The sequence below is a fragment of the Pan troglodytes genome, chromosome 8 (assembly GCF_028858775.2).
Source record: "Pan troglodytes isolate AG18354 chromosome 8, NHGRI_mPanTro3-v2.0_pri, whole genome shotgun sequence".
Lineage (NCBI taxonomy): Eukaryota > Metazoa > Chordata > Mammalia > Primates > Hominidae > Pan > Pan troglodytes.
This window is the reverse complement of record NC_072406.2, coordinates 145,429,869-145,456,502: the sequence shown is the minus strand read 5'-3', so window position 1 is coordinate 145,456,502 and position 26,634 is coordinate 145,429,869. Positions and strand designations below refer to the sequence as shown.

Below are 26,634 nucleotides of genomic sequence, written 5' to 3'. Positions count from 1 at the left end.
GGCCCCGTGTGGGGTGTCCGGGATGCAGGTGCAGAGGCTGTAGCACCGTGCGGGTCTTTCACGTGGCCCAGAAGCTGAAATGAAGTGAAGGCTTCACAGAGCTTAACCCCTGTCCCCTCACCTGCCCTGAAGGGACACCGGGTCATGTTCTGGACTGAGTCATAAAGTGCAGGCCAGGATGCGGCAGGAGAGGAGCAAGGAGGAGCCCCAGGAAGGGCTCCGATGCCCGGAGGCTGGGGGAGGCTTCCCACGGCGGCTCGGCTTGAGGCAGACGGTGGTGGGAGAGGTTCCCGGAGCTGATGGCCACTGGGCCCCTCCTGTCATCCACCCTGGAGTCCCGGGGCTCTCGAGAATACAGCCCAGGTCGGGGCTGTGGGTCACCGGTCCCACCTTGCGTCCAGAGCTCTGCAGGCCTCTCCTGCACCCAGGACTCCCCGGTCTAAGACCTCCTCTCCCTGCTGGCCAGGGAGGAGTTGCAGCTGCTCCTGACCCAGGATGGCACCGCTGGCCAGAAAGCTCGGACCAGGCTGCAGCGACCAGGCCTAGTCTGGACTTGCTGGGCAGGCGTTTTTGGTGTTTTCTTTCACCACAGCGAGGCTGCCCACGGGCCCGGAGGCTGTGCCTGCCCCACGGAAAACACGACCCAACGCAACCTGGTCACGAGCATGGAGGGGCCTCCTGTGAACCCATCGCCCGGGCGACCATGAGAGAAAAGCCCTTCCCTGTCCCCAGACGTGGAGCTCAGCCCAGGGAGGGGGCCCTGACCATCTCGACAGCCACGGGGTGGGGGCACCAGGACCAGTGTCACCCTGTTGGGGGCTCTGAGCACACGGTGCCATCTGTCACCTGCAGTGACCAGGAAGCTCTGCTGGAAGGAGACGCCCTGCCCCACCCTGCAGTGCCAAGGCCTGGGACTCACCGGGCTCTGGGCGTCGGGCAGGGCCCCGTCCACCTGCTGCCGCCCCAGGTCCTTCACGTAGTTGTGGACGTCGGCCCCAAAGCAGTCGGCCTCGTAGAAGGCGCTGCACCAGCCGGGGCTGCAGCTCTGGAATCCGGCTGGGCCGGGGGACAAGGCTGGGCCGACCCCCTTGGACCTGGCCAGTCGGGTCACTGCCTCCACGTCTGAGGCCCCGCCAGCTGGCCGTCTGTCCTCGCCAGCCTCAGGCTGCTGCGCTCTCTCGGCTTTTACGGACCTCTGAGGCCGAAACCCCACCTCGAAGTTTCCCCGTGACAGTGCGTCCGAGTCCACATCCGACACCGAGGTGGGTGAGCAGGGGACCCTGCTGCTGGTCCTGGCCATGGCTGGCTTCTCTTTTCCTTGAAAGAAAGAGACGCAGGTTACGTGGACAGTGGCTCCTGTGGGCGGAGCCCGGGCAGGCTGTTAATGGGAGGCCGGTGGTGCTTGCACGCCCGACGCCCTTCTCTCTTGCACCCGCCCACCACGGGCGCCCCCCGGGCACGGCTGCCGCCTCCCAGTGCAGGGGAGATGCTGGGACCCTGAACTGCCGCACGGGGCCGGGTGACAGAGAGAGGCCTCTCCCCAGATGGAGCCCCACTCTCACTGCTTCCAAACTCGTACTCGCCCTGGGGTGGGGCCGGGCCCTGTCCTCGCTGGCTCGGCTATCAGGACTGTGTCCCTCTGCCCCCTCACGCTCTCCTCTTTTCTTCTGGAATTTAAAAAGTGGTCCCCAGCTCTGTCCCTGCGGAAGCTTCCCCTGTGCAGGGCTTTCCTGCCATCCAGGAGTGCACGGGCCTCATGCCCCAGCCTGCCTGCCTGGTCTCCGACTTGATAGGAACTGGGGCCGTCACCAAGCCTGGCCACGACCACGGACAGCCTGAGGGTGACCACCGCCCCCACCTTGTCCCTAACACCAAGCCTGCTGGCCGGACGCTGGGACGTCCCCAGCCTGGCACTCATGTGCCCTGGGATCCTGCGGCTAACAAGCCAGGAGCCCAGCCCCAGGGTCTTTTGGCAGCAAGCCCACTTCTGCCTTGTCACCAAAGCCCTGGCTCACAGGCCCCCCTCTGCTTGGAGAGCGGATCCCACCTGGCTCCCGGCAGCTCCCACTGTCCCAGTGGCCAGTGACAGAGGACCCCCCACCTCCAAGGTCCTGGGCTCCTGCTCGCCCCCAGGAGAGGACGGCCTTTGGCTGGGCACCCCCAGGAGAGGACGGCCTTTGGCTGGGCACCCCCAGGAGAGGACGGCCTTTGGCTGGGCACCCCCAGGAGAGGACGGCCTTTGGCTGGGCACCCCCAGGAGAGGGCGGCCTTTGGCTGGGCACCCCCAGGAGAGGGCGGCCTTTGGCTGGGCACCCCCAGGAGAGGGCGGCCTTTGGCTGGGCACCCCCAGGAGAGGACGGCCTTTGGCTGGGCACCCCCGGGGCAAAGGCAGCCCTGCTGGAGCAGTGCAGTCTGAGGCTGCCGGGACCCTGGGGCGCCCCCCGCATTGCAGAGAGCACAGAGGAGCCGCCCAGCAGAGCTCCTGCCGCGGGGCCCGCCCAGCACTTACCCAGGCGGTGCAGCGACGGCCTCTTGCTGGACGGGGAGCGGGGGCTTTGGCTGCCCTCGAGCTGTGACCCAGCCTCCTCCTCCGTGCTGACGACGAGAATGCAGGTCAGTCCCCACCTCCGCCCACTGGGAGGAGGCCGCAGTCTCCACAGGGCGGGGCCCACAGGCCCACACGTCTATGCGGAGCTCTCGCTGGAGGCGGCAGGAGCTCACCCCTCTCGGTCACTAAGGGGCACAGCAGCCGACGGGATTCCTGGGTCATTCACTGCTTGGGGTCCCTGGGGGGACTCGGGAGCAGCCTCTCAGTGCTGCGGGGCCGAGGAGGCCGGGGCTGGGGTGGGTGCCCTTGCTCACAGCTGTGTTTACTCCACACGCACGCGGAGGAGCTGCCCGGGCTGCTGGCACCGCGTGGAGCTGTGAGCAAGGCAATGTGGGGTGGCCGCCGCCCCACCCAACACAGCTCAGTGCTGGGCCCTGCGGGGTCTGGGGCCGCCTGTTTGGGAGTCTCTTCTCCTCCTTGGGGCCCTCACACTGGTCCCTCTGAGCAGGGAGCCCTGTGGCCATCACTGCCCAGGCCCCCTGCAGCCTCCCGGAGAGCCCCTGCCTCATATTCCCTGAAAGCCCTTTTGTCCTCCAGAAGAAACCCAGGTCCGATGGGAAAGCTGTGAGTAGGCGTCAGACCCAAGGAGGGGCTGCTGGGACCCCCACCCATCTCCACCAAGGGTGGCTCCTCTGGAGATGGCAGCAAGATGGAAGCCGAGGGTTGGGAGGGGAAGGCTGGGCCCGGGTCAGGGCAGCAGAGCCCGGGCACAGTGGGCATCAGGGAGGGGCGGGGATGCAGGGCCGAACTGGGCACCCACCTTGGGGAGGGTGACGCCTGCCCGTTGACCACCTTAAAGAGGTTCTGCAGCAACTTCTCATCCCAGTACAGGTCACAGAACTTCTCGGAAATGGCGCCACAGAAAGTGGCAAAGGTGAGATCTTTCAAGGCGAAGATGTACTCCCCTGGTTTTGCAAAACGATGGAGACAAGTGAGACGGTGGCAGGGCTGCGCATCTGGTTCCCTTGTGGCTGATGAAATGGACAAGGCTGATCTCGGCTGGGGGGCTGGGGGAAGGGCGTGGGGCGGCCCCGAGTCCCCTGTGGGGCTCTCCCTGGCCCGGGCCTCCTCTGGGGCGTCTGCGGCCCCCACGTACCCATGATCAGAGCCTCCAGCCCATTGTCCAGGTAGCCATCGAAGGCAAATTCCTCCCGGATGAGGCGCGTGGCCTCCTGCAGCGACGGGCAGGCCGTCCTCCCTGGGAGTGGCGAGGCGTCCACGCAGGGCAGACAGAGCCTCCGGTCTGCGGGCCGTGGCCTCTCTGGGACACTGTCTGGGCTCTGGTCATCACGTTCCCCGGCAGGGGTGGCCCCGGGGCCCTCTGGCTCCCGGCCCGGGCGCTCGGTGGCCTTGCTTCGTGGGGGCTTGGGCGGGTGGCGTGGGCCGTGGTGGGCCGTGGTGGGCCCCAGGGCGTCGGGCCTGAGGCCCCCGGAAGCAACTCCAGGTGGGATCGGCTCAGCCGGCCCTTGCTCTACGGGCAGCGCAGATGCCTTCGTGGGCGGGGCGGGGACTGGAGAGCCGGGAGCTGCCGATGAGGCCCCCTCTGGCTGGTTTGCTGGGGCCTGGGGTGGAGGGCAGGGGCGGCCCTGGGCTGAGTCACGCTGCACTGACGCCCCAAGAGGCTCTGGGGCTGCTCCCTGTGGCCCCGGGCCAGGCACCGGCCCATCAGGTGTCTTCAGGCTGGGGGACCCAGCGTGGGCCTCCGGGGAGAGCTTCTCCTCACCTTCTCCCTCCCTCTGGCCGCCCCTCTCCTCGGACTCCTCCTGGGCCAAGGCAGGCTGGTCCCTACGGGAGGAGCAGAGCTCAGGAGGGGCTGCCTGCGCCCGGGACCCAGCAGCTCCAGGGTGTGGGGACGATGCTCACCTGGCCACACTTGCGTCCTGTGCGAGGACAATGGGCTTGAAGTGCGTGGCCTCGGAGGTGAACGCCGCAGGCAGCTGGGTGGCTTCTTCACCGCAGGGGTGCTGGCTGGGCACGGGCCCTGGCACAGCCACAAGCCCGGTGTCGCTGTTCACCGGCAGGAAGCCTGGGGAGCCAGGGGGCTGAGGGTGCGGGCGGGCGGAGTGGCCCCAGCACGTGCCGCACCACCGGCTCATCCCACCCAGTGCTCATCCCACCCAGTGTGTGGTGCCGAGTCCCCTCCCGCATGGCCCTGGGGGCTTCCTCTGTGCTGGGCCCTGGAATGGGAGGGTGGGTGAGACTGGTGCTTGGGGGAGGGCCAGCAGGCGGGGACGGGCCAGCAAGACCAGGCCCCACCAGAAGCCTTGGAGGGGCCTGCTGAGGAGGGCTCAGTACGGGGGTGGGGTGGGCCCTGTGTGGACTCTGGGGGGTCTCCAGATGTGGGCTTGGGAGGGCCAGCTGCTGGGAGATGGGAGTGAGAACCTGGAGCTGGGGCCTGAGCGACTGGGAGTTTTGGGAGATGGGGGCTGGCAGGGGCAGGCAGGCTGGGCTGCGTGGGCCACGTTGGCCGAGCTCTGGACTTGCTGCCCGGGTTTCCGGGAGGTGCCCGGCTGTGTCTGTCCACGCAGAGGTGGGGGCAGCTGTGGTGTCAGGTGCAGGAGCTGGTGGGGCAGCAGGGGCTGGTCAGGGCCCCACCTGGGCTGGGCTCTGGGGCTGGTGCCACACTGGGCTTCAGTTCAACCACTGAGAAGGCGTTTTGGAGGCTGATGGTCTCTTCCTCCTGGTACACCTGGGGAGGAGGTGACAGCCCTGGGCCAGGTGACCACGGAGCTCCGCCAGCGCCGGCAACACCCACAGGGCGTCCCCCACCACCCGCCGGTGCCGTGGAGCTTCCTGCTGGGGAGGAGCTGGGCATGGCGGCCGCACGGCCCAAGCTCTGCAGCGGCTCTGCCTGGAGAGGGAGCCGTTGGGGCTCCTTTGCCTCCCAAGCCAACCAGGTTTCCGTGGGTTCCAGGGAGTGGGAGACGCCAGCACCACCCGAGACTCAGGGCCCACACTCCCAAAGCTCTCTGCGCCCGGGGTGGGTGCTGGGCTGCCATCCTTGGGACCCTGCCCTGATCCTGATCTGGGTCCCTGGGGGCCACTGCGGGGCCTTTAGGAGATGGGACTCGAGTGTCCCCCTGCACCCCCAGATGCACCCACCCACAGCTCGGTGGTCAACAGAGACCGGGGTGTGGGGCTGCCGGGAGCGGCCAGGCAAGGGCAAGTGCATCCAGGTGGGAGGGAGCTAAGAGCGGCGGGGGAGGTGGCGGCCTGGCTGTTCTAGCCCACCTGGCAGATGGAAGCTCTGAGGTGGGCAAGGATTTTCCGGCTGTCCATGCCTCGCTGGAGGAGGTAGCTGCCGCACACCTGGAGGGAGGAGACAGTTCACACGTCCCGACAGGACTCAGCCACGGCTGCACCGTCCCCATGTCACTGGGTCCCCATCTGAAAAAGCTCAGGGCTGCCAGGAGGGTTTCCTGTTTGTTCTCACCGACACCCAACTACAGGCCCCGGACAAGCCTTTCTTAGAGCATTTCCTGAAAAGGGCTCACAGTCGGCCACTGTCCCCCAGGCTCCCTGGGAGGGCAGAATCCCAAACCCAGTGTTGGCCACAGACCTGGTGGCCTCGTCGCCTGGACACTGGCAGCCCTTGGTCACGTTCGCCTGAGCCCCGCGCTCCCGGCCCCTGGCCACTCCTGTCCTCCCTTTATAAGCCCAGGCCTTGTGCACGTGGGAACTGAGCTCAGCTTCCCCAGCTCTCAGTAGTTACTGAATAAAATCTGCTTTCACTGCTTGGCAGACGCCCAGCCATGTCTAGATCTCATCCTCCCACGGCAGAGGAGGCCTGAGAGGCCCACAGGGTCTGAGCAACCCGCCCAAGACCACAGAGCAGTCGAGGCAGAGACGGCTGGACCCAGGTCCCCAACCCCATGGCCGTCTCCGCTCCCCCAGACACGGCTCCTCCCCAGGAGGTCCTCCTGATCACTGACACATGAGAGTTTGGCTCCTGCCCCACCTGCTGGTCCACCCGCTGGTCCCCATGCCGGGTGCGGGTGCAGGTCCCAGCAGGAGTACGTTAGAACCCAGCCACAAAGCTTGAGTCCAGCAGGGAGACCAGGCAGGGAGGGGCGGGGCTGGTGGGATCCTCAGAGGAGGTGGGGGTGGGGGGTGGGGTGTGGAGGCCTCTCTCTGCTCCCCTCCAGCAGGGCCTAAGAGCAGGGGTCTGCACGTGGCCACAGGACACCCCTTGCCCCCGCCCTGGCCTCTTGGACAAGCTGGAGAGAGCAGGCTCTGCAGGAGGAACGGCCATGGTGGGGAGCAGCAGAGACCCCCGTGCTGTCCACCCACATGGACGTGGCCATGACGCGAAACCCACCCCCTTCCCCATGCGACGGCCAGGCCGACGTCTAGAAACAGGGACCTAGAAACAGACCTGGTGGCCTTATCACCTGGACACTGGCAGCCCCGTGCTCCTCCACCCCCAGCTCAGCGAGGGCGGCCACTGCCCACAGTCCTTGGACCCTGGGCTGGGGCCATGACTGCGGTGTGGTTACCTTGATGGCCTCAGCCGCGGACGGCCGCTCCGGGGCACTGCGCCTGGCCATGTCCAGGAGGAGGGTCTTGAGCCTGCGTGGCAGGGCCAGCTTGTGGTTGCGGGGGACGCTGAACTTGGCTGCGGTCCACAGAACGGCGGCCACACAGTACACAGAGGCCTGGGCGGGTGGGGAGAGAATAGTGTCTACCACAGGGCTGTGGGCTGCTGTGCCCAGCAGACCTGCCCACCTCAGGCACCCTGAGGGGCACCCAGGCACTGCCCCCACAGAGGGGCTCTCCTCAGGAACCCTCCTCAGCATCTATCAGGCCCCACCCTGGACCCCCACATCCACCTCCAGGTCGTGGTCCAGGAACCTGCAGGTCAAACTCTCCCCCATGGTTCTGTCCGCGTTTTAAACACCAGAGGGTTGGAAGCCTCAACTGGACTTTCCCACCTTCCACTCTCCTCACGAAGGCAGCAGCTCGAGGGTTTGAGGAGAACTGGCCAGCATAGCCCCCACCTCACGGACCCGGGAGCCCCCCGACTGGTGCCCGCTCCCGGGAGCCCCCCGACTGGTGCCGTGCTGCTACATGGCTAACAACTGGCTCTCCGAGCGAACGCACCGCCTGTGTGCAAACTGAGTTCATCCGGCACGTTGCTGATGTAAGGGATGCACAGCGCACCATTTGATGCACGTTTTGTAAGTTCCACAGAGCCAGTCAATTCTCACTGAAGGCTTTCATTGATTTTTACCCACGTTCATCCACAGTCCACCGCAATACACGAGTGCTGCTGACGTGAGTGTTGGTTGATGTTTTCATTCATTTCAGTAAATGAGATGGAAGTGAAGCCGGACAGACCCATGCTGGAATTCGGGGCACCCCTCTGAGCGACGTCTTTGCTGAATCAGATGGTCGTGGTTGATATCGTAAGACCATGTACTCCACCTTTTGGGCTATTCTCAAGGGAGCGGCCACAGACATGACACACTTTTAAGTTTAATCACATCATCCACGTGTTCTCCATCACTTCAGTAAGTCCAGAGAGTCAACAGAACAAGACATTTGTAGTGTTTGCTGCTTTCCCTGGTGTAAGTACTCCCACGTGGCTGACTTCCAGCTACCAATGCAGTGCCCTTGAGTGTGGAGCTGGGAAGAGGTAGCTCCCCTTTACAGAGTCTCCCCCATCCAGGCACAGCAGACGCAGACAGCCCCACAAGCATAGAACAGCCAACTAGAGTCAGATAAGTAGGAAATTACCCATTTTGAGCACTTGTTACACTTTTAAAAAATTAACCTTTTATTTTGTGATAATTGTAGATTGACATAGTTTTAATAAATAATAGAGCTCATGTACTTTGTACCCAGTTTCCACAACAGTAGCAGCTTGCAAAACTATAGTCCAGTATCTCAGCCAGCACATCGCCATTGGCACAAAAGTCCTGGTTCGCCATATGTTGCATTTTCATTTTCACTCAGTTCTATATGTTTTTAAAATTTCCTTGAAATTTTCTCTTTGACACAGAGTATTTAGAATGTGTTGTTTCGTTTCCAAGTGTTTGGAAAATTTCCCTTTTATTTTTGTTACTGTGGTCAGAGAACACATTTGTATGACTTAAATTCTTTTAAATTTGTTGAGGTTTGCGTTATGGCTCAGGATTTGGTCTAGCTTGGTGTATAGTCAGTGGGGCAACTGAGAAGAATGTGGATTCTGCTGTTGTTGGGTGGAGTGTCCTTTAAATGTTGATCCAGCCGTGTTGATTGACAGTGTTGTTGAGTTCCTTCATATTTTTACTGGTTTACAGTCTGATTGTTCTATCAAGTGTTCAGAGAGGGGAAACTGGCATCTCCAACTATAATTGTGGATTCATCTGTGTCTCTATTAATTCTATCAGTTTTGCTTCACATATTCTGCAGCTCTGTTATTTGGTGCATATACGTTTAGGATTGCTATGTCTTCTGGGTGAACTGACCCTTTATTGTTATAGAATGTCCCTCTTTATCTCTGGTAATTTTCTTTGCTCTGAAGTACACTTAACCTGATATTAATGCAGTCACTTCTGCTTTCTTTTTATCATTTTCATAATGTATCTTTTTCAACTCTTTTAACTTTCAACCTACTTATATTGTTTTATTTGGAGTGAGTTTCTGGTAGACAGTACATGGTTAGGTCATGTTTCTAAACATCACTCTGTCAATCTTCTTCCTTTCTTCTTCTCTTCCTCCTTCCCTCTCCCTTTTCCTTCTTCTTGTTCTTCTTCCTTCCTTCTTTCTTCCTTCTTCCTCCTTTATTTCTTTAAGAGACAGGGTCTCGCTCTTGTCGCCCTGGCTGGAGTGCAATGGCTGTATCTGGGCTCACTGCAGCCTCCACCTCCCAGATTCCAGTGATTCTCCTGCCTCAGCCTCCCAAGTAGCTGGGAGTACAGGCACCCACCACCACGCCTGGCAAATTTTTGTATTTTTAGTAGAGACAGGGTTTCGCCATCTTGGCCAGGCTGGTCTCAAACTCCTGACCTCAGGTGATCCACCTGCCTCAGCCTCCCAAAGTGTTGGGATTACAGGCCTGAGCCACCGCACCCAGCCTGTTTCCTTAATTTCTGAAGGATATTTTTGCTGGAAATAGGTTTCTGGGTTGAAAGTTCTTTCAGCACTTAAAAAAATGCTATGCACTTCCTCTACAGTTACTGATGAGAAATCTGATCATTTGAACTGTTTTCCCCCCCATATGTGTATATATGTAAGCTGCTGTTTCTCTCTCTTCTTTTTGTTTTTTATTTTTATTTTTATTTTTTCGGAGAGGGGAGGGTTAGTATTCAGAGGTTTGACTATGACGTGTCCTGGTGTGGATTTCTTTGCATTGATCATGTTTGGGGTTTTCTCACCTTCTTAAATCTGTAGGCTTATGTGTCTTGCCAAAATTTGGAAGTTTTCAGCCATTATTTCTTTGAGTACTTTTTATGCACCACCCTCCTTCTCTTCTCTTTCCAGGATTTTGATGACATGGATATTAGATCTTTTATTATAGTCCCACAAGCTTCTCAGGCTCTGTTCAGTTCTTTTGGTCTATTTTCTCTTTGTTGTCCAAACTGTGTAATTTCTATTGTCTCCATTTCACCAATTCTTTCCTCTGCCCTCTCTATTCTGCTATTAAGCCCATTCATTGAGTTTTTAAAAAAAATCAGCTCTAAAATTTCCATTAGCTTTTTCTTTTTCTTTTCTATTTCTTGGTTGAAACTTTGTATTTATTTGCTGAAACGTTTTCATTTGTTTCAAGTGCGTTTGCAATTGCCCAGTGAAGCATTTTTATGATGGTTGCTTAAAAAATTTTAAAGTCACTTTTAACATTTCTGTCATCTCCAGGTTGGTATCATTGGTTGCCTTTTTTCATTCAGTTTGACATCTTCCTGATTCTTGGTATCATGAGTCCTTCCCCATTGCTTGATTTTGTCAGCTCTGTCAAAGATCAGATGATTGTAGGCGTGCAGCCTTATTTCTGGGCTCTCTATTCTCTTCCATTGGTCTATGTGTTTTTGTACCAGTGCCATGCTGTTTGGGTTACTGTGGCCTTGTAGTATAGTTTGAAGTTGGGTAACGTGATGCCTCTGGCTTTGTTCTTTTCACTTAAAATTGCTTTGGCTATTTCAGCTCTTTTTTGGTTCCATATGAATTTTAGAATAGTTTCCTCTAATTCTGTGAAAAATGACATTGGTAGTTTGATAGCAATAGCATTGACTCTGCGGATTGCTTTGGGCAGTGTAGCTGTTTTACCAACACTGATCCTGCCCATCTGTGAGCATTGGATGCGTTTCCACTTGCTGGTGTGGTCTCCAATTCCTTTCAGCCGTGATTTCCAGTTGTCCTTGCAGGACATGCTGCAGGGAAGGAAGGTCCTGGCTCCTGCTCACTTTCTCTGAGGCCACCTGGGGCCAGGGCAGGCACTGGACACTTCTCTGCAGTCTCACAAAGATGAGTCCAGGCTCCAGGCTCGGCCCTTGCTGGGCGGGGCCGCAGTGCTCCTGTGGGGTTTGGTTGGTGCAGAGCAGGGGGTGTAAACGCATCCTGGTCCTCCCTGGTCCTCTGATTACAGACCCAGGCTTTTGTTGGGGCATTTGTTTTATTTACTTTTTTTGAGACTGAGTCTCACTCTGTCAACCAGGCTGGAGTGCAGTGGTACCATCTTTGCTCACTGCAACCTCTGCCTCCTGGGTTCAAGCGATTTTCCTGCTTCAGCCTCCCAAGTAGCTGGGATTATAGGTGCACACCACCACCCCTGGCTAATTTTTGTATTTTTAGTAGAGATGAGGTTTCACCATGTTGGCGAGGGTGGTCTCGAACTCCTAACGTCAGGTGATCCGCCTGCCTTGGCCTCCCAAAGTGCTGGGATTACAGGTGTGAGCCACCACACCCGGCCCTGTTGGGGTATTTATTTTTTTTTTTTGAGACAGGGTCTCGCTCTGTCATCCAGGCTGGAGTGTAGTAGCATGATCTTGGCTCACTGCAACCTCCTGGGTTCAAACAATCCTCCCACCTCAGCCTCCCGAGTAGCTGGGATTACAGACATGTGCCACCACACCTGGCTGGGATTACAGGCATGTGCCACCACACCTGGCTGGGATTACAGGCATGTGCCACCACACCTGGCTGGGATTACAGGCATGTGCCACCACACCTGGCTAATTTTTGTATTTTTAGTAGAGATGGGGTTTCACCATGTTGCCCAGGCTGGTCTCGAACTCCTGGACTCAAGTGATCTGCCCGCCTCGGCCTCCCAAATTGCTGGAATTACAGGCGTGAGTCACCATGCCCGGCCAGTTGGGGCTTAAATTCTTTTTTATTACTCCAAAAAGCTTCATTTTTTCTTAGTTTTCTGACTCTGTGCTTGTGCCTCAACACTTTCCCAGCGATTTTCGTTCCTTGAAGTGGAAAGCACTAACCCTGAAGGGATCCTACAGGAACACACACAGTGCACACAGAGCCACTGCAGCCTCACGGACGCGGTTTTTGTTTGAGACAATCTCGTAAGAGCTTCAGGTCTCACAGCACCAACCCTCTGAGGTCGGCCTGGGCCACCTGCAGATGACGGTGCTTTCCCAGCCTTCTTGGTGTAAAGGTGAACGATCTATTGCTGGGGTTCGGGACAGCCTCTTTTCGTTACAGGCTAGACTGCAGGAAAGCCTTCGATGGTTTGGCAAATGGTGGACCATTCCGAGTTTCTCTAGACAACATCCCCAGAAGATGAAAAAGCGAGGCTTTTAATGTGCGCCCATTGCTTTTTCCCAGTCACCGGCTTCTTTACCTCCAAGTCTCAATATGTGAGGCAGAAGGAAAACCCAGGGCACTGACAGCTGCCTTGTTCCTTGGTCCAGAGGCCCCTCGCCGGCTGCCATCTCCTCCCCCTGCAGGTGGCCTGGTGCTTGTTTTTTGCACAGTGTGCAGGGTGCTTACTGCAGGGTGCTTAGTGCAGGGTGCTTACTGCAGGGTGTTTAGTGCAGGGTGTTTGTTTAGTGCAGGGTGCTTAGCGCAGGGTGTTTAGTGCAGGGTGCTTACTGCAGGGTGTTTAATGCAGGGTGGTTAGTGCAGGGTGCTTATTGCAGGGTGTTTGTTTAGTGCAGGGTGCTTAGTGCAGGGTACTTAGTGCTCTTCCTCGGCAGGAGGAGCGGGAAGTGCACATTTCTATCATTCCTGAGTGGAAGTTTTACCTTGATTTTGAATGTAATTTATTGAATTGTATTTAAATTTGTATAATTTAAATTTTAAGAATGCTCATGTTTCACAGGTGCCTTATACACATCCCTGGATGTTTAGCCCTTAGTTCTCGTGAGCCAGGAGGTGCAGCTCTAGTGCACATGGCCAGTGCCGTCCACACCAAGCCCTGTCTTGGTGCCCCGGCCAGAGCCACAGCCCTGCTGGCAGATACCGCCTGTGGCCGCCTGGCCAGGAAGGGCTGCCCTGACTCCCTCGAGTCCTGATGGGGGGCTGCTGGACAGATGGGGGACATGGCATCCCCGAGGGCTGGGGGCAGGGCCAGGGCAGGGTGGGGAGGGCCCAGGTACCTTTTCAGTTACCAGCCTCTCCTCTGCCAGCTCAGGAGCCAGAAAGAACGAGTCATAGGAACCTAAGAGAGAAACCCGACTGAGCTTTCCTCACCCCTGGCGAGCCGGTGCTGGACTTGGCCTGAGGGGGAACCCACACACTCACCGTTGGCAGGGGGTGGCTGGAAGAGCACAGCCCCATCCTCAGCAACCAGCACGGAGTCCAGACACAGGTAGGCTGTGGCAGAGCTTGGGTCAGGGCGGGTATGCATGCTGCCCCGCACTTGGGGCTGGCTGGGGGGAAGGAGCTGCGGAGCCTCGGTCAGGCCGGGCAGCCCCCCAGCCTCCCCATTGCACGGGCACGCACCTGCCAGTGCACGCACACGGCCTGACCCCAGCCCCCAGGGTCCTCGGAGGTGCCTCCTCCCAGCCCTCCCCGAGGGTAGCGCTGCCCCAGCCGACACAGTGGCTGCAGCGGCATATCTGTGGCTGAAAGGGAGCCGAGCGGCCCGGAGAACACAGTAACTTGAAGCCCCCGTGTCACAGGCCCCGTCCCCAGTCAGGGCCCACGGGGCAGCCATGGGCTCACGGTGGACGGACACTGGAGCCGGGTGTGTCTCCGATGGCCTCTCCCCCAGCCCTTTCCGATGCTGCCCTCATCACCCCCAGGACGTTTTTACATCTCAGATGCACCGTCCGTCTGCCCTGATGTCTGGCAGGGCTGGGTTTTGATGGGGCAGACCCGTGCAATGCTGAAGATTCCCTCCCCACTCCAAAACCAATTGCTGCCTCCCTGGGGACAATGTCACTGTGTTGAGAATGTGTGGGCGAGGGCCATGGCAAAGTCCCCATTCCTCTTTACGGCACAGTCACCGGTTTCAAGGCCCACCTTGCAGGCATCTGTCCCCACACCTCCCTCGGTGCTGCAACCCAGCAGGCACCACAAGGTGCTCCAGACGGGAGCCGCCCGTTCCGTTCACCGGAGACACTGTTCTGGCTGCCCCTGGGTCCCTTGGTTCAGGTGGGGGCCAGTTACGCATGGGACGGCAGGCGTGATGGGACAGTGGGGGGCGTGGGACGGTGTGGGGGGTGGGACAGCGGGGGGTGTGGGACGGCGGGGGGTGTGGGACGGCGGGGGGGTGGGACGGCGGGGGGGTGGGACGGCGGATGGGGTGGGGATGGCGGGGGTGTGGGACGGCGGTGGGGGGTGGAACAGCAGTGGGGGGTGGGGACGGCGGGGGGGATGGGATGGTGGGTGCGTCACCTGGGTGCTCAGGGCGTGTCTGCAGTGCGCGGAGGCAGGCCAGGCACAGGGCCCACAGCTCGTACTCCCGGAAGGGCCGGCCCAGCTGGGACAGGAGTTCCTGCAGGGACACCCACTGTGGGCAGGAGAGCGGCGAGGTCAGTGTGGACACCCCTTGCCAGGGCCCGCCGCCTGGAGAGGCATGTCCGGGGGACAGGCCAGGGCGAGGCCCACTCAGCCCCTGAGTAGGCGCCCCCCACACCTGACAGAAGGGCTAGGGAGGTCCCTAAGTCAACTCCAGCGTGTGGGGGCCGTGGGGAGACTGGGACCCTTGGCCCTGTGGGTGGGAACGTCCCACGGTGCAGCCACTGCAGACGACAGTGCTGCCGTTCCTTGAAAAGCTCAACATACACCTCCCAGGTGACAGCAGTTCCACGCGGCCACATTCCCCGAGGAACCGAGGGCAGGGCTCACGCATACGTGCACACCCATGTTCCCAGCAGCACGGCTCGAAATAGCCAACGCGGGGAGCACCCAGGCATCCACGGACGGACGCAGGGGCAGTGTGGATGGCGCTTGGCCTCGGGACAGGGATGGGGGGTTCTCACGCAGGCTCCCTGGGGAGGAACCGTGAGGACCGTGGGCTCAGTGAAGAGACCAGACACACAGCTCTGTCCATCCCACTCCCACGAGGCCCCTGGACGGAGCTCATGGAGGTGGAGGGCAGGACGGGGTGCAGGGGGCCGGGCTCATGGAGGGGAAGGGTGGGACGGGGTGCAGGGGGCGGGCTCGGGGGTTGGGGTTTCGTGTGGGCTGATGAGGACAGCTGCACAACAGCGTGAACACACCCAATGCCGCTGAGCTGTGCTCTTGCAGAGGGTTGAAGTGGTGGCTTTTGTTGGGTGCATTTTCTCACATACACACACACCGTGACACCAGGCGTGCATTCAGCCTGGGAGGCCGCTCTCCACTCCAAGGCCTCACGGGCAGCTGGGACCAAAGTCCACCCTCCAACAGGTGGCTCGGCCACCCTGTGCCTCCGTGTGCCCTTCGGGAAGGTAGGCTGTTGTGCGTGGGAAGGCGTGCCACCAGGGAGAGCAGTGGGAGAGTGGTGGAGGGCGATGGGGCACTGCGCCCTTGTCCTTCAGATCAACGAGGCCTGGTGGCTTGAGGGCACCCCTGTCCCCGGGCCAGGCGCTGCCTTGCAGATGGACTTGCGTGCAGGCCACTGACTTCAGGTGTCCTTGCCCTGAGGAGCTCACAGGGACACAGCTGGGGGTGGCTCACTGAGGAGCCAAGGAGGGCAAAATGCACTTGGCCAGGCCTTGGCCCAAGCGTCTTCGGCTGGACAGAGGGGCCGACGGGCCAGGCCCCCCAGAACACTGGCTCCAACAGCATCCTCCATCCCTCGTGAGGAGCAGCTGACCAGGGGCAGCACTGGGCTGGGGAGGCCCCATCCTGTGTGGAGGCCACGTCCGGGCAGCCGCACCAGATCCCAGCGTCCCTGCGGAGGCAGCGGAGGTGGCCCAGCACTGACACCACCAAGCCCCACAGATGAGCAAGCTCAACCCACAGCTTTGGTTTCTAACTTTTAAACCGTCAGAATAGGAAGATGAGGAGGGCTGTGAGCATCAGGACTGGGGAGACGGAGCCCCTGAAATGACATCACGGAGCCGGGGCTGCTGGCCTTGCTTCCCGGAAGAAAATTAACCCCTCCGGACGGCCGTGCGGGGCTGTGCGAGGAGCCGGGCAGGGCTGAGGAGGCGGCTGCTTTCTGGGTCATCCAGAGGCAAACGTCTACCTGAGAGGCCATGCCTGGGTGACAGCATCCCCAGCCGCAGCCACAGCTTCCTTCAGAAACGGGGCAGCTCAATGAAAATGTCTTTAATTATGGAGCGAGGGTGAAGGTTAATTCTCTGAATTAAACGAAGCGTTTGCATCTGTGGAGAGGCCCGGCCCCGGACTCACTGACCGCCGACCCCTCCACCCACACACAAGACCCGGGCACCCACCTGCTCCGCGGCTGCACTTTCCAGCTGCCTGGCTCCTTCTGGAATTCTCTCATCGTCCCTGGGAGTCTGGGCTTCGCCGCTAGCATCTCGAGGGTCTGCAGGGCAGGGTGGGGGTCTGGCCTCTGCTGGCCCCTGGCTGGGGTGTGAAGTCTCGGGCTGTCCTGGACTGCCGGGCACCCCAGGGCCCCTGTCCGCGCTGCGGCCTGCACAGGGAACCCGTCCCAGCTGGTGTTCCGGCTCCTGCTCCGGCCACAGCCTGCATTTGGGCTGAGCCTGGAAGCTAGAAAGGCCATTTTTCCTGTCCAGAAAAGCCTTCCTGGGGTCTGGAGAGAATAATTCTGACATGGGCAGCTGGCTTTTCCCGCGGGTCAGCGGCAGGCAGAGGGTGGCCTCGGGGCTGTCGGACAGCAGCCTAGGGAACGTCTGCACCTTCCGCAGGCGGCTTCTCCTGAGGGCGTCTCTGTCCAGCTCCCCGAGGGTGCGCTCGGCATCCAGGACGAGGCCGGCCAGCCCCTCCCGGCTGTGGCTCTCGCCATTTCTCACCGGGGTGGACAGCAGAGCCTTTGTTGGGGAGGCTCTGGGGCCCCGGCTGGTCTCAGACTCTGGGCCTTCGGGGGTTGGCAGAACCTCTGGGTCAGTGCTGGGGTCCCCGGGCGGCCTCCTGGGCCCAGCGTTTCCTGGGGCAGGTCTCTCCCGCCAGCTGCTCTCGCTGACATCTGGGCACAAGCAAAATGTGGTCACGGCTGGGTGCCCCTCCCGCCCCTCCCCTCTCCTCCCACCCCTCCCCTCTCCTCCCACCCCTCCCCTCTCCTCCCACCCCTCTCCTCCCACCCCTCCCCTCCCCTCTGCTCCCGCCCCTCCCCTCCCACCTCTCCCCTCCCCTCCCCTCCCGCGATCACAGACCCCAACCCAGGCTCTCACAGGGGGGGCTCCCGCCTTCCTCGCCTGCCCCACTCATCAGGTCATCCTGGCTAATTAGAGGCTGGGGCTGCCTCTCCCCCAGGCCAGGCGGGGCTTCCCACTGGGGCTTCCTATGGGAGCCTGGACCTAATTATGTCATCCAAAGGCACGTCGTTTTCCTCGAGGATTACACACGTGAGTCCCCACAGGAAGAACCTGGATGATGTGGCTACGGCCGTCAGCGGCCGCCTCCCACACATGGCGTTGATCTCTCTCTGCTGTGTGTGGCTCTGTTCTGCCTACTTCACACTGCACACACTGCCTACTCCACACTGCACACGCTGCCTATTCCACACTGCCTACTCCACACTGCACATACTGCCTATTCCACACTGCACAGACTGCCTATTCCACACTGCCTACTCCACACTGCCTATTCCACACTGCCTACTCCACACTGCACACACTGCCTATTCCACACTGCGCACACTGCCTATTCCACACTGCCTACTCCACACTGCACACACTGCCTATTCCACACTGCACACACTGCCTACTCCACACTGCACACACTGCCTACTTCACACTGCACACACTGCGAACTCCACACTGCACACACTGCCTACTCCACGCTGCACACACTGCCTACTCCACACTGCACAGACTGCCTATTCCACACTGCACAGACTGCCTATTCCACACTGCCTACTCCACACTGCACACACTGCCTATTCCACACTGCACAGACTGCCTATTCCACACTGCCTACTCCACACTGCACACACTGCCTACTCCACACTGCACCCCTCCCGCAGCAGCACAAACCCTGTGCTGCAAACGTGCTCACTCAGCAGGGAGGGCCCTGCCGGCCACCGTGAGGCTCCTCGTGGCTGTGCCCCGGCTACCATCCTGAGGCCCCACAGGGCTCCGTGCTGCAGGCAGCGATGCCAATGCAGACACGGCCTCTGTTCAAAGGCGGCCTGAGAGAGACCAGAATATGCGTGAGCCACGAACGCCCCAGATGCTGCAGCTGCAGCTCTGTAACGCACCCACCTGGCACCCCTGGTGGGGGCAGGTGAAATTCAGTTGTGAAACAACCCATCCGTTTATTGAAATGCCCATGAGACTAACACCCAGATGCCCAGCACCAATGCCACACCGGCACCAATGCCACACCGGCACCAATGCCACACCAGCACCAATGCCACGGACTTCTGAAGCTGAGCCTGAGTCACCTCTGCCTGCGTGGGTGCCTGCAAGGCTGGCACAGGCAACATGATGCGCATGAGAGTGTGGAAATGGGTGTGTGCATAGGACCAGCATGTTTGCGTGTCTGACCACGTGTGAGGCAGTGGACGTGGTAGGCATGAGCACGGGCGTGTAATGTGTGCATTCTGGTGTGGGCATGTGCAATGTGAACAGGCATGCCTGAATTTGCATGTGTGTGACTGTGAGCAAGAGTGAATATGTGTGTACGAAGCACATGTGATCTATTTGAACACTCGTGTGTGACTGTCAGTGTGTGAATACGTGAGTGATCTCTGTGAATGTGTGGGTGTGTGCGTGTGTGCATGGGTGTGTTGCAGCGTGCATGGGTGTGCAGCATGGGTGTGTGTGCAGCGTGTGTGCATGGGTGTGTGTAGCATGTGTGCAGTGTGTGCATGGGTGTGTGTGCAGCATGTGTGTGCGTGTGCATAGGTGTGTGCAGTGTGTGCATGGGTGTGTGTGGTGTGTGTGCATGGGTGTGTGTGCAGTATGGGTGTGTGTGCATGGGTGTGTGTGCAGTGTGTGTGCATGGGTGTGTGTGCATGGGTGTGTGTGTGCAGTATGGGTGTGTGTGCAGTGTGTGTGCATGGGTGTGTGCAGCATGGGTGTGCATGTGCATAGGTGTGTGCAGTGTGTGTGCATGGGTGTGTGTGGCGTGTGTGCATGGGTGTGTGTGCAGTATGGGTGTGTGCATGGGTGTGTGCAGTGTGTGTGCATGGGTGTGTGTGCATGGGTGTGTGCAGCATGGGTGTGCGTGTGCATAGGTGTGTGTGCAGTGTGTGCATGGGTGTGTGGCATGTGTGCATGGGTGTATGTGCAGTATGGGTGTGTGTGCATGGGTGTGTGTGCAGTGTGTGTGCATGGGTGTGTGTGCATGGGTGTGTGCAGCATGGGTGTGCATGTGCATAGGTGTGTGTGCAGTGTGTGTGCATGGGTGTGTGTGGCATGTGTGTGCATGGGTGTGTGTGCAGTATGGGTGTGTGTGCAGTGTGTGCGCATGGGTGTGTTAGCATGTGCACGTGTGCATACATGGCACACAGGTATATGTGCATGCAGGAGGATGCACGCGTGTGGGTTCAAGAACTCACCCTGCAGCGCTCCGAAGGACTCGATGGAGAGAACCCTCCTCCCCACAGCAGAGAGGCTCCGGCACATGCGACAGGAGGATGTGAGCTGCAGCTTCTCTTCACACAGCGCGATGATGCTCTGGGGACGTGAACACCTCAGACAGGAAGGCTCGGAGGAGGGGACATCTCCCGCAGCTGCCCACCCGACACGGCCGGATCCTTTGAAGGTGACCTGGGGACAGTCCCCAGAGCCTGCCTGCGCCTGCCTTGCCCATTTTCTAGTATGAAAAGGCAGCACGTCTGGGTTGCAGAGAATCAGGAGGCTTGTCACAAGCAAAACCTTTTCATAACAAAAATGGACAATAAAAAACCAAGTCCTCCTTTAAGCAAAATGCCGTGCCATGAGACTGGTCGCGGAACCCAGGTGAGGCTGCTGGGCGTGGGTGTGGTGAGCACACGGTGTCCAGGCCTCTGGGGTCAGGGTCACAGCCTGGGGTGGCCCAGGGTAGCCTCGCTTACCTCGAGGTCCGGCCGGTCCCCGGGGTCCTCCGCCTGCATCCGGCTCAGCAGCGCCTCGAGGTCTTGGCTCAGCCTGGGTTCCAGTGTGGGCTCTGCCACGTACTCGAGGGCGGCCTTCAGCGTGGCCCCCAGAGAGTAGATGTGCGCCTGTGGGCACGACAGGCCGTCAGGTCCAGAGTCTGTGCGTGTGCGCCACCCCGACCGCGGCCAGCACTTCTCCGGGCCAGGAGCTCGAGTTTCAGGGATCGTGAGATTCCCCTGAGGGGAAGCAGCACCCGTGCCCACACCGCCCACACCCTTGCCGCCCGCGCCCACGCTGCTCGCACCCTCGCCGCCACCCTCGCCGCCCGCGCCCACGCTGCTCACACCCATACCGCCCACACTCTTGCCGCCCCTGCCGCCACCCACGTCCACGCTGCCCGTGCCCACGCCGCCCACGCCCTCATCACTTGTACCCACGCCGCCCATGCCGCTCGCACCCATGCCACCCATGCCCTCGCTGCCTGTGCCCACACCATCTGTGCCCACCGCCTGTGCCCACGCCGCCTGTGCCCACACTGCTCGCACCCATGCCACCCATGCCCTTGCCGCCTATGCCCATGCCGCCCACGCCCACACCGCCTGCGCCCACACTGCCTGCACCCTCGCCGCCCGCGCAGTTGGGCCTAGATCTGTGCTGGCCACGGCCACGGCCCTGCCCCTCTGCGCTTTCTGGAGGGGCACAGACTCCTCTGGCCTTTCAGTGTTTAGGTCGAAAACTTCAAAACTTCAAAAACTGGATTTCAGTAGAAGGAAAGATGGGTTTTTCTTTTTGTTTGAAAGTCTGGGTTTTCCTCCCTTGCCTGAGAAGGTGGGCTCTGCACGAGGTCCACCCTGGACACGGCCGCACTGCAGGCCTGGACACTTCTTCCCAGGACGGCTGCCTGTGGGGCTTCACCTTTCCCACAAGAGGAAGCAGAACGCAGAGCGGCTCAGGAACCTGCCTGGGGCCACGTCGCAGGTCACACAGCTCACGTGTGGAGCCAGGACCTGACCCAGGGCCTGCTCTGTCCCCGCACCTGTGCTCCCAAGTGTCCACTCTAGTCCAGGCTGGCTGAGTGGACACGCACCTGCATCCTGGGCTGGCTGAGTGGACGCACACCCGTGTCCTGGGCTGCCCTGGCTCCAGGCCTCTCCCTGGGTGGTCTCAAGATATCGTCACAGAACCCTGAGACCCAACTCCCCAGTCCGTCGTGAGGTCCAGGGTGACCAGCGGAGCATCCAGTCTTCACAGAAAGCCCTGCATCCCGCGGCCCCAGGCTAGCTGGTCATCCTGGCCGACTCCCCCTCTCTGTCAGGGTCTGTCTCAGGGTCAGGCTGCAGGGACCCAGCCAGATCCCAGGGCCCCTGACTCCACCTGAGCCCGGCTCCAACCACTATCACCAAGCTCATCCAATTCTGCCTCAAACTCCTTTTTCTCCTGAGATGTCTTATTTGAACAAGACAGAAAGTGTCACAGAGAAGAAACCAGGCGCACCCAGCACCCCACACTTTCTTCTCTGGGGCATAAACTGTGCCTGGCAGGTGGCTCCACTTCCACAGTCTGGTGTGTGTGTGTGTGTGTGTGTGTGTGTGTGTGTGTGTGGATGGTCCTGGGGCTTCCTGGTCTGGACACGGGCACACATGCAGACACATACGTGCACTCCCAGCACAGACAGCTGGACACGCATCTCTTCTCTCTCCCCAGCTGCACTCTGCCTGCATCCTGGCTTTTTCATGGCGTGAATCTCCTTCCTGGTCAGGAACCCCAGCTGACCTTCTCTGTCCCATGCCTGGCCCTGCCTCCCTCACAGGCTGGTTTCTGCTTCTCCTCTACTCTCTCCCTCCTGCACCCTGCCTGGTGCCCTGGGGCAGCCCACCTGGCACACCAGCCAGGCCCCTGGCCGCTGGCCATCCCCACAGACTCCCTGCTGTGCACGCACCTCTGGTAGGGGACCTGGCACCTCCCTGTCCCCTCACGGCTCGCCTGGCACCGGCCCCAGCCACTGTCTCTGACTTTGCACCTTGGGCCAGGAGCCCCAATAGCTGCTCTGCTGCCAACTCCTCGGGTCTCCTGTGCCATCCAGGGGGGACCTGCCAGCCTCTCGTGCCTGGGCCAGGGTCCGCCTCCCTGGGGTACCTGTGACATGCATGTTTGGGCACACAGGGTCTGTCCCCTCCGCTCTGATGCTGCTGTGGGTGCTTCCCATGTTCTGCTGTCATGACCGACACTTCCCTGGGTGCCCCGTGTGGCATCTGTGGGTGCCCCGTGTGGCGTCTGTGGGTGCCCCATGTGGCATCTGTGCAGCCATGTCAGGTGTGCAAAGCCTCAATTCCAAGAAGGGGGATGCTGGGTCCCAGGTCACCTCCACTTACAATTTTGACAGCTGCGACAAACCCTCCTGATAAATGACCGTCCGGTTTACTCACCAGCCGCAGCCAGTCTCCGCGGCTTTGCCAATCTGTTAGAGTAAACTCACTCGTCGAGTTAATTTGCATTTTTGTAATTATGAATGAGACCAAGCATCTGTTCGTATCTACTCGCAGTTTTAATTTTTTCCTCTAAGTCTCCATGCAAGGACTATGCTTTCTCCGCTGAGGTAGGACTGCCGAGCGCCCCTGCGCATCAGGGCTGGCCTCAGCCTGGGCGCCGCACACACGCTTGCTGTGTGTGTTGCCAGCTTCTAACGTTGTGCGTGTGTCTTCTCACATCCAAGAGCTCTGAGCGCCCATGTGTGGAATCTGACCTGTTTATCTTCAGCAGCTTTGCAGGGGGATGTTCTTCACCCCGAGGCGACAGCAGCTTTCCTTTGTTTCTGCTAATATTTTTATAATTTTAAAATATCCAGACCTAATCTGTTTGAAGCCTCACTCTCTGGGGTGTGAACTTGGAGGGCACCCTCCGGCTGGCACCGTAAGGAAGGGCTCCTCCTGCCCCTGAGACGCTATCCTTGCAGCCGCGGAGCCTCACATCTCCAGGTCTCTGCATGACCGCCGGCGAGGGGCCCCTTGGAGCCCAGAGGACGCAGTCGGCCCTCGAGGTGCAGAGCCATACGGGGTCTGCCTTGCACGGATGCAGGGAGCTCAGCATTTCTGCCTTCTGGAAGCTTCTGACCTGAAGGATGGTGCGCCCTGAAGGAGGGAAACACAACTGTGTGCTGCCCGCGGGGGTCAGGAGACAGCGATACATGGAGAAACAGATTTCTGTGAGAAACTGTGCTGGAATCAGAAGCTGCAGTATTTGAGCCACCGGCTAAGAGCAGCCGTTTGAGTGAGTTCCCTGGGGGTCATGTTGCCAGGGAAGGCTCCTCTCAGGAAACAAGGACCTCGGAGGCCCCAGGGCAGCAGGACGAGGCTGGACCACGGGCAGGCGTCCGGCAGAGGAAGGGAGGGTGGGGCCCACTCTCCAGGCCTGTGGGCCAGAAAACCTGGGACGCTGTCCTGGGAGCACCGAGTGGCCCTGCCTGGCTGGGCTTGGCCGTCAGCGGAGGGAACAGGCTGGAGGGAGGCCGATCAGGCATGAAATGATCACACCTTAGGCCACAGGGCGACGGGGAGCCGGGTCGAGGAGGTGGATGTTGCAGCTTCCTGCTCCGGGCCTCTCTGTGGTCCAAAGCCTGCAGCTCCCACGGCACCTGCGCTTGCGATGGGCATCCCAGTGGCTCTCGCCTCGAGTGGGGACAGGGCCTGGCCACCCACGTGAAGTGGACGTGAAAACTTCCCCACGAGATGCGATTCCTGAGCAAACGCGGTCAAGCCAAATGGGTTTCAGTTCAACACTGGTTAAAGTTTTTCTCCAAACTGAAAAGGCCACCTCTCTAGGGGGTAGGAAGCGGGTTACACTCTCCCGAGTCTCGCTTCAGGAAGCCCCTCCTCTGCTCTGCTGGACATTCTTGGATCAGGGTCCAGGTCAGCCCTGGGAGGCTCTTCGTGGCCCTGGGAAGCAATTCCAGTGGACTTGAGGTGACTGGTTCAAAGAAGAATTGCGGCTGCAGCACTCAGCGTGGTGGGTCCACCACAGCCCGGGCCTCAGGAGGACACTGTGAACATGCACCTGGGGGCTCCCAGGGCCGCCTGGGCCCAGACAGGGCCTCACTGGCCAGGGCTCTGCAGACAAATGGCTGATCAGATTTGGGGCAGGAACCCCACAGAAGGGGCTGGAGCGTCCTGCCACACCAGGAAGTGGGTCAGAGCCCAGCAGAGCTGCGTCCCAAGGACCGGGGTGCCTTCTGAGCTTCAGGTGGAATCAGCAGAACGGACCAAATCCTATCAAAGACGTGCAAATCTTAAATTCATAAGATCATAAAACCAAGCTCACTGGTCCGCGTTGGAGGACGCAGGATGCACTCACTGCTTTGAAAACAGGTGGATGAAGAGAAGGAGTCGAGCCTCCCACCTCTCTGTCCACAGGGACTGTCTGCTGCGGCTGCCCAGCGTCGATGAGGGCGGCTCTCCTGACAGCGGGAGCCCTGCTCACGAACCAAGGTGAGGACTACTGTGGCGGCTCCCAGGATTCATGGTGGCTGCTGACGGCTGTCAGGGAGCAGACACCACAGGTCCCCGGCGGGCCCTGGTAGGAACCTGAGTCCTACGGCACCCCTGACTGTCCTGGACCTGGCGTTAGGGACAAACCACCAGGTTTTCAACAAAAACCACAAGGAAGAAAGAGAGTCGGGGGTGTGGGGTCATGAGAGACTCAGGAGGCACAGAGGCAGCCAGGTGTGCGGATCTCACTCAGATCCCATGGGGAAATGGCTGGAAGAGCAAGATTCGGGCAGCAGAGGGGGGACCGGAACCCTCAGTCCATACCCACCCAGGCTGGGAGTGGCTTGAACGTTTCCGAGCGTGGCCGAGGCTCTGTGGTTACTTGTTAAGAGGGGCCTGATCTTTTCGGGTAAATCCGAGGCTGGGTGGAAAGTCTATTCCTTGAAACTTGCTGTAGTTTCGCTAATGTAGCTTCGCATATGCTGTTCTTACTCTCTTTTCTGTATGTTTAAAATGTTTTGTCGTGAACATTAAAAAATAAAAAGCACTATCCACTGAAAGCCTTGTCCTCACCCAAAGACTGAGGATCAATCCAGTGCTGCAGACACGCACCATGCTACACACGTGTGCCTGTGACATGCAACACACTACATGCATGCACACACACACCACATACATGCACACACCACACTGCACACACATGCATGCTACACACAGGATACACTCGTGTGCCCGTGACACAGACTACATGCATGCACACACACCACACACATGAACACTACACACTGCACATATGCACACCACACTGCACACATACACGCTACACACACCATGCTACACACGTGTGCCCATGACACATACGACATGCATGCACACACCACATACATGCACACCACACTGCACACAAATGCACGCTACACACATACAGCATGCTACACATGTGCCCATGACACATAACACACTACATGCTTGCACACACACCACACTGCACACACATGCACACACACTCCACTGCACATACATGCACACTACACACACATGCTACACACGTGCCCATGACACATAACACACTACATGCATGCACGCACACATTACACCACAAACATGCACACACCATAGTTCATACACAGGCATGCTACACACACCATACCACACACATGTATGCACACCATGCAACACTCATGTGGCCACAACACACCATACCACATGCATGGACACACACCATATTACACACATGTGCCCATGATATACACACCACATGCATGTACACATCATGCAACACACATGCTCACGACACACTACGTGCATGCACACACATGCACATGTGCCCGATACACACACCACATGCATGTACACATGCAACACACGTGCTCATGACACACACTATGTGCATGCACACACATTACACACATGTGACCATGACACACCATACTACATGTGTGCACACATGGCATACAAGATGCATACCACATTACATACATGCACACCATCATACACACGTGTGCTTGAAACACACCACACACCATACTGCATACATGTGTGCACAACCCACAGACATAGCATGATGCATGTACACACGGGCATGACACACCACACTACATACATGCACACACTACAGAGATGCACACAGACATATGCCATACCACATACATGTGCACACAAAACACACTATATCATATTGCATGCATATGCACACACCATGCACACACACACTATACTACATACATGAGCACCTGACACACTATACTGTATACATGTGCACAGAGACACAGACACACAATTGGACATGGACATGGATACATTCTCTGCCAGGCAGCAGCTGCATGGGTCCCCAGCAGAAGAGGGTGAGCAGAGGTTGGTGCACAGTTGGGTGATCTGCTGTGGGCTGGGTCAGCTGCCATGCAGGGCAGCAGGGAACGTAGACTCAGATGGCAGAGGCTGCATCTGAATTCTGGCCCTGCCATGGCCTGACCAGGCCAGCTCGGGCACGTCTGCACATTTCCGAGCT

The 26,634-nt window shown here is 59.2% G+C and overlaps 1 protein-coding gene across 3 annotated transcripts in view; it reads right to left on the bottom strand.

The window, feature by feature from the left end:
- KNDC1 (kinase non-catalytic C-lobe domain containing 1) overlaps positions 1–26,634 on the bottom strand; it is a 66,447-nt gene that overhangs the window by 22,309 nt on the left and 17,504 nt on the right. Inside the window, exons 4-17 of one of the 3 annotated variants that reach the window (XM_024346705.3) lie at positions 20,124–20,270; positions 19,626–19,743; positions 16,372–17,087; positions 14,381–14,495; positions 13,283–13,354; positions 13,138–13,199; positions 7,105–7,263; positions 5,840–5,917; positions 5,204–5,297; positions 4,472–4,634; positions 3,705–4,393; positions 3,369–3,513; positions 2,510–2,595; positions 920–1,317 (exon numbers count right to left, since the gene is read on the bottom strand). In XM_024346705.3, coding sequence (XP_024202473.2) covers positions 920–1,317; positions 2,510–2,595; positions 3,369–3,513; positions 3,705–4,393; positions 4,472–4,634; positions 5,204–5,297; positions 5,840–5,917; positions 7,105–7,263; positions 13,138–13,199; positions 13,283–13,354; positions 14,381–14,495; positions 16,372–17,087; positions 19,626–19,743; positions 20,124–20,270 — 3,042 coding nt within the window. Of the gene's footprint in view, positions 1–919; positions 1,318–2,509; positions 2,596–3,368; positions 3,514–3,704; positions 4,394–4,471; positions 4,635–5,203; positions 5,298–5,839; positions 5,918–7,104; positions 7,264–13,137; positions 13,200–13,282; positions 13,355–14,380; positions 14,496–16,371; positions 17,088–19,625; positions 19,744–20,123; positions 20,271–20,583; positions 24,408–24,498; positions 24,675–26,634 lie in introns of those variants that run through there. The other 2 variants (XM_024346706.3, XM_024346707.3) reach the window with 2 other exon arrangements.